Genomic DNA, 12,606 nt, shown 5'->3' with positions numbered 1-12,606 from the left:
TATGCATGAGCTGGGGGTGTATGTAGTTCTCTGCTCTCCAGCAGGCAGCTGCCCAAAACTATCTACTAGAAAACAGCAGTGATCATGTTGGCTTTGTTATTAAATTGGACGATAAGAAGGCCGGTGTGGCCTCTTTGTCCATTGCTGGGCACCTAATTCAAGACCCTTTTTCTACAACAAAGGACCTTTTATTTTTTTAATTCTGAGCTGGATTTGTAAATGGAAGTTCCTCATGAATGAGAATCCTACCGAAGACACACAGGGAGAATCCATAGGGAGGCCACAGACAGGATTGAATTGTCCCAGAGGACAGATCCAGTACTATATGCCAAGGACTAGTTGAAGAATCTGCACTGATTGGCAGAGCCAGAGAAGAAATGAGAAAGATTGATAGCACTGACTCAGAGCCCAAACCCCACTGTGGAGGAAGGCACAGAAAGAATTCACCCGTCCCCCAGTGGGGCGCCTAAGGTGACCCCAAGCTCATCTTGGCCTTGTGACACTAGGCGATGACCTTGCTGTGAGCAAACAGACATTCAGTGAGACTTTCTGAGAGATACCATTACAGCAAGGTTGATCTCACACTGGGGCAAGCCCCGGGGGAGAGCCTGGATCCCTTATTCCGGGCAAGAATTCAGAATGGAATAAATTACTCCTTTAATCATAATCTTGGAATAATCCCACAACACAGGACTGAATAATGTTTCTCCCAGGTCTATGTGTAGCCCAAGAGCTCTAAGATGGAATAATCTGCGGTTGGCGTTTTTCATGACCTTTTACATTAAAGTCGGGTTAACTTCTGCACATTCTAGCAGCTGACTCTCCCGTACCTGGCCCTTTGTGATACTAACCAAAGGGCAAAGCAGTTCCCCTGAGATCGTTTTTTAGCTGTTACTAATGGGCCAGTGATCAGTGAAGAAGAGAGACAGGGAAATGGAGCCAGAGGGACTTCTAGCCACTTGCAGCTACCTCTGAATACAGCTTGGTTGAGGACTGATGTGGCAAATACAGGTCAACAACTAAATCTGTAAATTAGACACACACTCTCCTTTTTCTGAAAAAATATACAGAAACATGTAACTAAAATGTAGAGGGCACCCAACCTCCTAGGCCATTCCATCTTCGAATCTTCATGCAAATAGAATACTCTAAATAGACACTCTAAAGACTTAGCCAACCATTGTCCAAAAACTAAATAAAAATAATGACATATGCTGATAAAACTGTACTTATTCCTAAATTCCTCTAATTTTGATCATAGGAGCTGGAAGATCTGAACAAATGGGGCCTTAACATCTTCAATGTGGCTGGATATTCACACAATAGGCCCCTCACATGCATCATGTATGCCATATTCCAGGTGAGTAAAAAGGAGAGAGTATTGCTTATTCAATTAGATGGCTCTTAATGATTTTTTTTTTCCATCCCAGTTTACTTTGACTTTTCTTCATTTTTGGACATCCACTTATTTATTTTCTAATCCATTTTACTACATAGGAAAGAGACCTCCTAAAGACATTCAAAATCTCATCTGATACATTTGTAACCTACATGATGACTTTAGAAGACCATTACCATTCTGATGTGGCGTATCATAACAGCCTACATGCTGCTGATGTAGCCCAGTCAACCCATGTTCTTCTTTCTACGCCAGCATTAGATGTGAGTAGTTGTGATCTGTTTTGCATAACTGCCCATCCTCTTTAAAATACAAGCTATCCAACATGTAATATATTTACAGAAATAATTGCACCTGCTTGAACTGGTTCTTTATTATGTATAACATCTATTAATTGGGTTACTAATAACAACGAAAGGCATTTCTACTCTGCTTCCCAATATCAGCGTAACCCTCTCTTTACATCTCTCACAACTGAAAAATTATTTAATTGTTAAGCAATTAACAGGGTGCTTTATTTTTTATTGTATCTCCGGTATCTGATAAGTGTCCAGTTCATCATCTAGTATGTAGTATATCCCCAACATGCATGTACTGATCTGAATTGCCCACACCATCCCAAGCACTGTGAGAGATAACACAGAAATATAATATAAAATGTCCTACATTGTTCCTGTTAGGTATAAGCATCCACAGACTTATCCTCCTAAGAATTCATAAAGGCAATTCTATGAGCTTTTTGAAGAAAAAGTAACTGAATATCTAGAAGTAAGGATTTAATAATGCTGAAGCAAAGAGTACCAGTGTTCCCTTTTGCTAGACATCTTGCTAAACAGTGGCTGTGGCTCCTTTCTTCGTAGATTAATGCATTTTCATACCCCCAACATTAGCAGCAATGTGCCCGGCAGACCATGATCTTCCTTGACAAACAGCAATGGTAGTCAGATACCTCTAAACTGTGCAGGCTCAATGCAGGAGGGGACTTGCCAACCCCTGTCCAGCCCTACCTACCTTGACAGATTCGGTTTGGAAGGTAAAGAAAGATGAAACTGACTACAAGTCTATTGCTTGGGTTCCATATTTCCTGAGAAAAGAAATCCAAGAAAACTTGGGGAAGTGACATAGAGCTAAGATTGTTTTATCCCCTAAAGGAGAGAAACAGTATTATTTTTATGTTATGTATAAGGATTATAGAGTGGGCCAACACGTTTTTCAACTACCCACTGTTATTGATAGGATATCTATTGTGTAGCCAGAAATTGACCACAGGGACCACACATGTTTAGAGAAGGAAGAGCTCAGTGGGTCTTTGAGCAATTAGTCTTCATGGAAGAGGTGGAAGCTGAGCTGGCATTTGTAGGATCAGAAGATTTAAGTAATCACAGAGGATGAGGAAAGATATTTCAGCCAGAGAAAGACCATTTAGTCAGAAGGAATATATACCTACACAAATAGTAGGTTTAAATTATTGTGTACAAGTCAGGGCGGAGGAGGCTTCAAAACATGGCAAGAAGGAGTAGAGCAGTGGGGCATTCAGTTTTACTTCTTAAAATGTTCTCAGATCTTGCCCGTAGTAAACAATTACTGGATAAGAATTGAAGGAACGGATGGAAGAATGAGTGAATATATGAAAGCATCTGATCTCACTACAAATTTAGCTTTGGGAAATAACTTATTGCCAATCTTATGAGCTTAGAATTTAGCCTTTCTTCTGTAAGTTACTGAGCCTAAAAATATGAAGGTTGTTATATGTCAGAGCAGAGCCAGTCTGACTTGCTTCTTTGACTTCTGTGTGCTTGTGTTACATAAGCGCCATTCTGCCCTACCACTTATCCAAGAAACAAACATCAGACCCCATCTGAAGCATGGTGCTAAGGCCTTCCTACAGGCTTGATGTGGGTATGGGCTTCAGCCATTTTTCCTTTCACATGATGATGGATAGAATCTACATTTATTTAATGTATTGAGACATTACATAAATCAGCAGACAGTCCTCCCAGCAAGAGTGAAATGCATACTTTAATATGAAGCTGAATAAGCAGGATACAGGCCAATGGGATACAGAGTTAAATGTGCTCGTTTCGCTCTGCAGGCTGTCTTCACAGATTTGGAAATTCTGGCCGCCATTTTTGCAGCTGCTATCCATGATGTTGATCACCCTGGAGTCTCCAACCAGTTTCTCATCAACACAAGTGAGTTCACTACTAGAACAGTCACTTGAGATGATTGTATGATTCATTGCTTCATTTTTCCCCCTAATGTTTTCATTATGGATGACAATAAGGGTAATAATGAGGTGATCCTCCATTCCACTCAAGCCAGTCAGACCTTTCCTGGGTACTGTGTCCAGTCCGGCAACACAATATTTGAGCTGCGTGGAGAACTTGGAAAGGGTCAGAGGGGAGCCATAAAAAGTACTCAACATTTGGAAAATATAATATGTGAGGAAAGAGTAACAGATGTGGAATTATTCAGTAAGGACAAGGAAAGGCTTGGGGATAATGTGATAATGATTTTCAGTGTTATGCAGGGCTCTCACATAGAATATGGTGACCCACTAGCGTCCCTCTCTACTGAGGAAGCAGGCCCAAATATTGTGTCTGAGCATGGGAACCTCTAAACAGAAATAAAACTAAAAGGAAGCACTGGAATGCTTGGTTTGTAGTAGTGAAGATTACCCCAGTGACATTTAAGGCTGGTCCAGCCTTAGGACCTCAAGCTGTACTCAGTGCTTTTGTCATGCTGAAAATACTTAGTATCCATGGCGGTGAAAATCCATGAATTTGGGGCACTTGGGTGGATTGGTCAGTTAAGTGTCCAACTCTTGATTTCAGCTCAGGTCATGATCTCACGGTTCATGAGATCGAGCCCCATGTAGGGCTCTGTGCTGACAGTGCAGTGCCTGCTTGGGATTCTCTCTCCCTCTCTCTCTGCCCCTCCCCTGCTCATGCTTGAACCCTCTCTCAAAATAAATAAATAAATCCTAAAAAATAAAATCTATGAATTTTCTCAGCTAGTGCACTGTTTCTAAATGCTAAAAATGCAAGTACTTTTTCTTCTGAGAATATTGGTTATCTAGTTGTGGTCATAATTAACATCAAGTGTTGATGGTTTTATAGGAATGTTTGAGCTACTTACTATGTAAGAGTCTCTGTCCTACTTTATCAGAATATCTGTATAATCTAGGTGTAGGGTAGATTCTTTATTTAACCTTGTTTTTCTACTGAAAGAATATAAACTTTGGGCAACTACCTGGCTGCTGGATTGTATCAGCTGACATAATGTGGTGTCACAAATCAAACCATATACGGGCCAGTTAGCTTCACACAGAAAAGTGGTATTTCTGTTACAGCCACCTACAACACTAGAGCCCACAAAACCAGTTTGCAGATCTGGGATTGATCACAGGGTGAACAGGGCAGAAATGCTAAAATGACCTCATATGTCCTACCGTCCATTCTGAGACTGTCAGGCAAAGCACACAGTTAAAGCAATGGTATATGAGTGACCACATCTGCAATTAGGAACCTATTGCCATCACTTGGCTATTATTATTTATTAAGAGAAAATGTTCCTTTCAGAATTTGTTGACCATATTCTCCAGTGCAGACCATGTCTCTGCCTAATGAAAGATGTCTATGACTCTTCTGCATGAAAGGCAGGCTGGAAGCTATAGTTTAGGTATGCAGATCTTGCCATTTCTGAGATATAGGGCCAGAGGACAGAAAATCTGACATCAAAATTGTTCTTGAAAATTATTAATGTTTTGTTACCATGTTTGTAGAAAGTTCCAAAAAAGCTAAGTTATTTGGATAAAACAAAATTCCACACTCACACTATTAACATCTTTGAAAATCAAAAACTCACAATTGACAGAACTGCGGAACCTACAAGAAAGTGAGATAGTTTGAAAATCCTAATGCATTTGATAAAGTTTAGTAGCATTCAGTTTATTCTTTTCCAAAGCAAAAAAGTGTGTGAAGACATAAAGGAAACTACAAACTGAGATAAAAATATGCCCTTACCTAATGTTGAATTCTTCATCTGGAGTGAAGAAGGAGAAAAAGAATTTTAAAATACCATGAATTTTAGTCAAAGAGAAAGCTTATGCACCAATATCTATGACAAGCATGATTTGCTTGGGAATAGGCTACTACCTTTTGGAGGAGGAAACTGTGTCTCTGATGAGAAATGACATGTGAATCTTGGTTCCTAACACTTGGAGAGAACTAAATCTGATTTCACGCTGAAGTAATGCCAACATTGGAATTATACCCCTTTGTTCTTAAGTCATCCTTTTTCCTTGTTTATTAGATTCAGAACTTGCTTTGATGTATAATGATGAATCTGTGTTGGAAAACCATCACCTTGCCGTGGGTTTCAAACTGCTGCAAGAAGAACACTGTGATATCTTCCAGAATCTCACCAAGAAGCAACGCCAGACACTCAGGAAAATGGTTATCGACATGGTAAGACTTCCTTTCTACATCCCTCACTTACTTTTCCCTGCCAAGGACAAGAAACTCCATTCTCTTCCATGAACTGAGTTTATTGAGAGTTTCATTTTATTTCTACCCTAGGTGTTAGCAACTGATATGTCCAAACATATGAGCCTGCTGGCAGACCTGAAAACAATGGTGGAAACAAAGAAAGTTACAAGTTCAGGTGTTCTTCTCCTGGACAACTACACGGATCGTATACAGGTATTTGATGAAAGCCTTTGATTTAACACAAAGCCAAACCAAACTAAATTGAACAATTAAAAAATGAAACCAAACGTCCGTTCAGTTAGTCGCATATCTGGTTATTATTGCAACTTGGACTTACTTTAAGAACAAGGAAAATGGACATTCAAGCGTATCCTCTAATTTATGAAGAAAAACATAACGCTATTTATTGAATTTCTTAGTTCTAAAAATAAATGGCAAAATTCATTTGTAATAGGGGATACGTGACTGCTGGGCCCAAAAGCTCGTGTTTGGATATAAATCCCATTGACTTGAAGATTGTTAGGTCTGTTTTGATTATACAAACTGCCATCAGCTGGTCTCTTTCCACAAGTGGAAAATATGAAGACATCTACTTTTGAGTAATTCTTCGCATTTTTTCCAAACTGGGGAAGGGAAATGATGGCAGCATTTGACCTCTAATGTCCCTTCCAGTTTTTACATTCAATGACTATCAGTCTGAGAAGACACACATTTTCCCTTTTGGGACTCCTGTGATGGTAAATAACCAAGTCTGGCCAGCACCATTGTAGGACTGCTTTTTTGGTGTACTCACCACAATTATAAGGCAACTACAGTGTTCTTGGGTTGGGTACCAAGTGTGCTCGTACAAGAGGAACGAGATGTTCTGGTAGTATTTACACCTGATTTTCTGGGATTTCTAAAACTTGATGATTTCAGGTCCTTCGCAACATGGTACACTGTGCAGACCTAAGCAACCCCACCAAGTCCTTGGAATTATATCGGCAGTGGACAGACCGCATCATGGAGGAGTTCTTCCAGCAGGGAGACAAAGAGCGGGAGAGGGGAATGGAGATCAGCCCAATGTGTGATAAGCACACAGCTTCTGTGGAAAAATCCCAGGTATCTAATATGCAATTTTCGAAGTTTCTGTGAGCTCTGCAGGTTGTAGAACTGGAAGGTTCTATAAAATTCCTGAAGCTATAAGGAAGCAACTACCCATTTAGTTCCATTTTACTCGTGACTCATTTGCCTTCTCCATTATACTCAGTTTCACAGGGTGGAAACAAAGCAGTCCTCAGAAACCCGTCAAAGTGTGGTCTGTGTATCCTCAAGCAGTTTAGGGAGTTGTCTATGACCTGAACTCAGAGCTACTCAGAGCTACTACCTCCCCACACCCATCTCTCCAGATTTCTCTTGCCCCTGTCCTTATCTAAGAGCTCTACCCTTCATCCTTGCTTCCCCCACCCTGGGTCTGCTGCCCCTCCATAATCAAGTGCACTGTCAAGTGTGGATTTCATTCTACACACCTCTTCTACCTCACAGTCGACGCCCTGTCCTGTGTCCCCTTCCAAGGTTGCTTCTCCACATCTGAGAACATGTTGACATCTTCTGATCGTGTCCAGAGCTACAGATTCCCTATGTGCTGAGGACTAGGGACAATATGCTGGAGTCTAGAGGATGCAGAAATGCCTCAGATACCTCTAGCTGCAGAGTGTATAGCACCAGAAGTATCGATATCCCCACAAAGGCTTCAGGACCTGCTGAAATGTTGTGTTTTTCAGAGCAACAAATGACCTGAGCAAGGTAGTCATGTTTGAGAATGGGTCTATAGGCTATTCAAGGTCTTTATCACAAAAACATTAGGAGGGCTTTTTGTTAGTGTGTATCCTCTTTCCCCACTATCTGCCACCCCCCAATTTACACATACTTGTAATATCGATGCAGAGTTCCCTTGTAATTATTATTTTTCTGTTTCTTAAAGAAACCCAGTCAAATGAGTTTAACATGCTCTAAAAGGCTAATATACTCTAAAAATGCACAATAATATTAACTTATCAGGGCCAACTCAAATCCCCTAAAGCCTTAATTAGAATAATGAGTTAATTAACTAGAATAATGCCTGTTTATTATCAACAGTGGTGTTTTATATTTTTATGGTGTTCTATGTGATTTTCTACACATTTCCCCCTACGTGGTCCTATTTGAACCTCCAAACAGCTTTGTGAGATAGAGCAGCTATTTTCCCAGTGTATCAGGTGGAGAAGCTGTCCCCTGGCTCATTTCACCAGCTCTTTAGTGACCCAGCTACCCTCCACCCAGAACTCTTTACTCTCCATCACTGTAGACAGGTCTCCCTGTTGCCATGACATCAAGGCCCACTCTGGTGTTTCCCGCAGATGAGCTCTAGCAAGCATTGTCTGAGTAGTCTGGCAATAAAGCCCTTGACTAGGTGCTCTTGGGATTTGTAGAGCTCTCTCCGACCCAGGGCCTAGGAAATAAGTGGCTAGAGGCTAGCTTTCAAAAAAAGTGGCAATCATTTAGCAGAAGCAAAACAAATGAAGAAAGGAAATGACCGCACTGCATTTAGCTGATTCCATTTTCTCCATTGCCTTGAGCTTATTTTTTCAGGTCCCTGGAAAACACCTTGAAAATAGTCTCTAAAATTCATTAAATACACATAATGAAGTAAAAGGGAGGAAAAGGGAGTGAGTGGAAGCAAGAGAAATAACTGAATCATCTGCACACAAGCTCACGTAACTAATGCAGATCAGAGATGTCCCAACTTTGGTGTGAGTTATGTTAAGATTAGGGAAGCACCAGGGAGGAGGAGGAGATAGATAGGTCGATAGATAGATGATAGATAATGATAGATAGGTAGATAGATAGATAGATAGATAAAAGTTGATAGATATAAATAATAGGTACATATAGATACAAAAGAGTCACATAGGAACTTTGATCTATGAGATGATTTGCCAAAAAACAGAATGCTGTTAAAGGAAAGGTTTCCAATAGTGTGGAAAGATAGCTATATCGTGTCCCATGGGCACGTAGAAGTTGCTCTTGCTCATTTACCTCGGAATCTGGACCCAGCATCTCTCCAGTTCCCCAGACCAGGACAGGGGAATTCCATTCCCTCATTCAACTTGTGCCTATTCTTTCTCACAACCTGCCCCCACCCCCAGTGTTTCCTGTTTGTCCGACAATGGAGAGGTCAGCATAAGGCCACTGAGCCAGCTCATGCAGGATGCATAGCCCCTGTGTAAACCATAACAGAGCCATAGCCTCATATTTATTCACAGGAACACTAGCAAAGGAACTGCTTAATTGTTTTTATTTTCCCTCCTTTCTCCTGATGGAAGTGACTATACCCTGTGGGATCTAAGACAATTGCAGACATGTCCACAGAGGGGATCTTTGTTTGTTTAGGGTCTTGAAGTATCTTCAGATGTTTTACCATACTCGTCTACAAACAAGAGCCTTCCACTCTGAGAAATTTCAGAGTAGTCAGGGGCTGTCTCCCCTTCCTTTTGGAATAGCGGCATATTTTAAATTTATCAGGAAAAGAATGTCGAGTCAGAACTCATTAGACCTGGAGCTTCCTTCTTTGTGGAATGACTCACAGAATCCAAGTAGTGACAAAGTCATTCCCAGTCAGGGTTACATCCAGACTTCTTATCTGGCACACGTGAAAGGAAAAGTAGTCAGTTACAGTGAGACAAACACAGGCTCTGGGATCAGACAAAACTGGGCCTAAGTTCCAGCTCCACTGCTGAAGCTAAGTTCCAGCTCCTCCAGGCTCTGTGATCTCTGACAAGATATTTCATCTCAATGAGTGTTAGTTTCCTCCTTTGTAAACTGCGGGTAACAGTACTTCCTCTGTGGACTTAAGAGCGATAACTTGGATATTAGATCCAGGGGAGGGTGTATCATGTAGTATATACTGAAATACAGAATCCATTATTATTGATCCCCCTTGGGTTGTTGTGGCTCTTTCTTTACCTAGAAACCGGGATAGTTTGTTAGGTTTTCAAGAGTCCATCACAATAACTGGGGTGTAACTTTGTTTTCTTCCAGGTTGGTTTCATTGACTACATTGTCCATCCACTCTGGGAGACCTGGGCAGATCTGGTGCAGCCTGATGCCCAGGACATTCTGGATACGTTAGAAGATAATAGAAACTGGTATCAGAGCATGATACCGCAGAGTCCCTCCCCACCACTGGACGAGCAGAACAGAGACTGTCAGGGTCTGATGGAGAAGTTTCAGTTTGAACTGACCCTTGAAGAGGAGGATTCCGAAGGCCCTGAAAAAGAGGGAGAGGGTCACGACTATTTCAGCAGCACAAAGACACTTTGCGTGATCGATCCTGAACATAGGGATTCACTAGGAGGGACTGATGTAGACATTGTGACAGAAGACAAGTCCCCTATCGACACATAATTGCCTTCTCCGTGTGGAGATGAACATTCCACCTTTGACAAGCATGCCAGCTGTATGGTAGGGCCAGCCCATCACGGGGGCCTGGGCCTGCACGGGACAAGGGCCATGTGGCCTTTCCAGTTACTTGAGTTTGGAGCCAGAACGCGAGACCATGAAGCAGATAGCAGTTCAGAAAATTCCACAGCTGACTTGCCTTGCCTGCAAGCTTAGTGGAGAGCTGAAGCTTTATCTGGTACTGGAGGCCAAGATCAGATCCTGAGTAAATGGCTTGAAAATAGAAGACACAAAACTGAGAGATTTTTCTGCACTAAGTTTTGGGAATCTGTCCCCTCTAGTGACTGAACTGACTGATTAATAACTTCATTTATAAATCTGCTCACCTGTCCCCTTGTCTGCCAACCTGTGTGCCTTTTTTGTAAAACATTTTCACGTCTTTAAAATGCCTGTTGAATACCTAGGGTTTAGTATCAACTTCTACACAGATAAGCGTTCAAAGTGGACATAAACTTTTTTGACTCTTTCTGGGGAAAAAAAAAAAAAGGAAAGCAAATGGTCTTCCTTCTTTCTTGGGCAATATCTTTCACTTTCCTACAGTTACTTTTGCAAATAGAAAGGACACGCTTCTAACCACATTCTACTTCCTTCCCTTATTGTCCCATTCAGCTTGACGGTTGCCCGTATAACTTATCTCTGTTTGCCTGCTTACAGCAGTATTTTTTCTCCTCTTAGAACTTCACTTCTTGTGCTGCAAACAGAATAAAGTGAGCAAACTAAGAGGTAGGAAAGGGTAATTGTGTTGTTCACAGTAACAGTCCGTGTAAAATTCAGCTCCGTTAGGCAGCGCACCGTGTTGTGTCCTGAACCCCTGGGCCGCTGGGTGCTGCACGGTCCCCATCCTATCCCCTCCCCCCATCAGTCTCCACCCAGTTACCCTGTTTTCAATTGGATGCTGCCGTCTTTCTCTTGCACTGCCTTCTGCGCTAACACCTCCATTTCTGTTTATAACAGTATATTTATTACTTAATGTATATAATGTAATGTTTTGTAAGTTATTAATTTATATATCTAACATTGCCTGCCAATGGTGGTGTTACATTTGTGTAGAAAACTCTGCCTAAGAGTTGCGACTTTTCTTGTCACGTTTTTGTATTGTGTATTATATAACCTGGACATCGCTTAAGAGAGACATACGACCCCTTCCCCAGTGAGGACATTCGTGGGCTTTTATTCAGAAGGTCTGCCCTCTTCCCCATCTGAGTTGCTAATACTGCACAACCCCTTTGTGAACCAGTTTTGGAAACAGGATTCTCACATTAGATACTAAATGGTTTATACTGAGCTTTTACTTTTGTATAGTTTGATAGGGGTAGGGGGCAATGGGATGTAGTTTTCACCCATGTTCTATCCAAATCTGTGTATGCATGAATTGGGTTATAACTGGGTTCTACTATAATTGTGGCTTTGGTTTAAGCAGTAACACTACATTTGCTCGCAGGTGGTTCTTCTGAGTGTTCCCAAACTACTGACTTTGAAAGCCTCTTGCCTGCCATTAAGCAGGAATGTCATGTTCCCATTAATTACAAAAAAACACAATAAAACAATGTGAATTTTATAATAAAATGTGAACTGATGTAGTAAATTATGCAAATGTGAAGCTTCCGATAACACTTGTTAGGCCTCATACTGACTTCAGTCTCCGTGTGTAAAATATATTTCATGCTTTCAGTTCAGCATTGTAACTCACTAGTTAAAGAAATGGCACAAACGTGCATGACCGATGGGTTTGTATGTCTATGAACACTGCATTATTTCAGGTGGACATTTTATTGTTTTCAAAAGTTTCTCACAATGTATGTTATAATAGTATTATTATTATTATTATATATTGTGCTCAAATGCATTCGTAAGAGACTTTTATATGAAAGTGAATAAACAAAAGCATGATTAGATTAGACTATAGGCCCAATTATTTTGTGGTTAGTTCTGACCTATTAAAAGCAGATCTTTTTTTCTCTTCTCTCCTACCATACCCCACGAAGAAAACCAACTACTTTGCCTGGCCAACCCCGCAACTGAAGTTTCAGAATCTGTGTCCAAAAAGTCCCCTAGCTTGGAACGTTTCACGTTTTCTTAGCAAATATCCATGCGGCTCAATGATGCGGGAAGGGAGGTGGTAAAGAAAACCACTTTAAGAATCTGAAGAGTTTAATCCACTAGATGAATAAAGGGACTCTCCAGCTTGGCTGGGTCCTCCAGAAAAATGAATCATAGAACCAGAGAACATTAGCTTCA

General features: G+C 41.0%; 1 protein-coding gene across 5 annotated transcripts in view; it reads left to right on the top strand.

The window, feature by feature from the left end:
* PDE4B (phosphodiesterase 4B) overlaps window positions 1-12,268 on the top strand; it is a 525,517-nt gene extending 513,249 nt beyond the window's left edge. For all 5 annotated transcript variants that reach the window (XM_019448986.2, XM_019448985.2, XM_019448988.2 and 2 more), the window contains 7 exons: window positions 1,262-1,360; window positions 1,498-1,662; window positions 3,492-3,591; window positions 5,714-5,868; window positions 5,980-6,102; window positions 6,808-6,990; window positions 9,949-12,268. In XM_019448986.2, the coding sequence (XP_019304531.1) occupies window positions 1,262-1,360; window positions 1,498-1,662; window positions 3,492-3,591; window positions 5,714-5,868; window positions 5,980-6,102; window positions 6,808-6,990; window positions 9,949-10,314 (1,191 nt within the window). In that variant the 3' untranslated portion in view covers window positions 10,315-12,268. The remainder of the gene's footprint in view (window positions 1-1,261; window positions 1,361-1,497; window positions 1,663-3,491; window positions 3,592-5,713; window positions 5,869-5,979; window positions 6,103-6,807; window positions 6,991-9,948) is intronic.
* The last annotated feature ends 338 nt before the right edge of the window (window positions 12,269-12,606 follow it).

The sequence above is a fragment of the Panthera pardus genome, unplaced genomic scaffold, assembly GCF_024362965.1.
Source record: "Panthera pardus isolate Hobbes unplaced genomic scaffold, ASM2436296v1 HiC_scaffold_11, whole genome shotgun sequence".
Taxonomy (NCBI): domain Eukaryota; kingdom Metazoa; phylum Chordata; class Mammalia; order Carnivora; family Felidae; genus Panthera; species Panthera pardus.
Note: the sequence above shows the minus strand (reverse complement) of the source record. Positions and strands in the feature narration are given on the sequence as shown.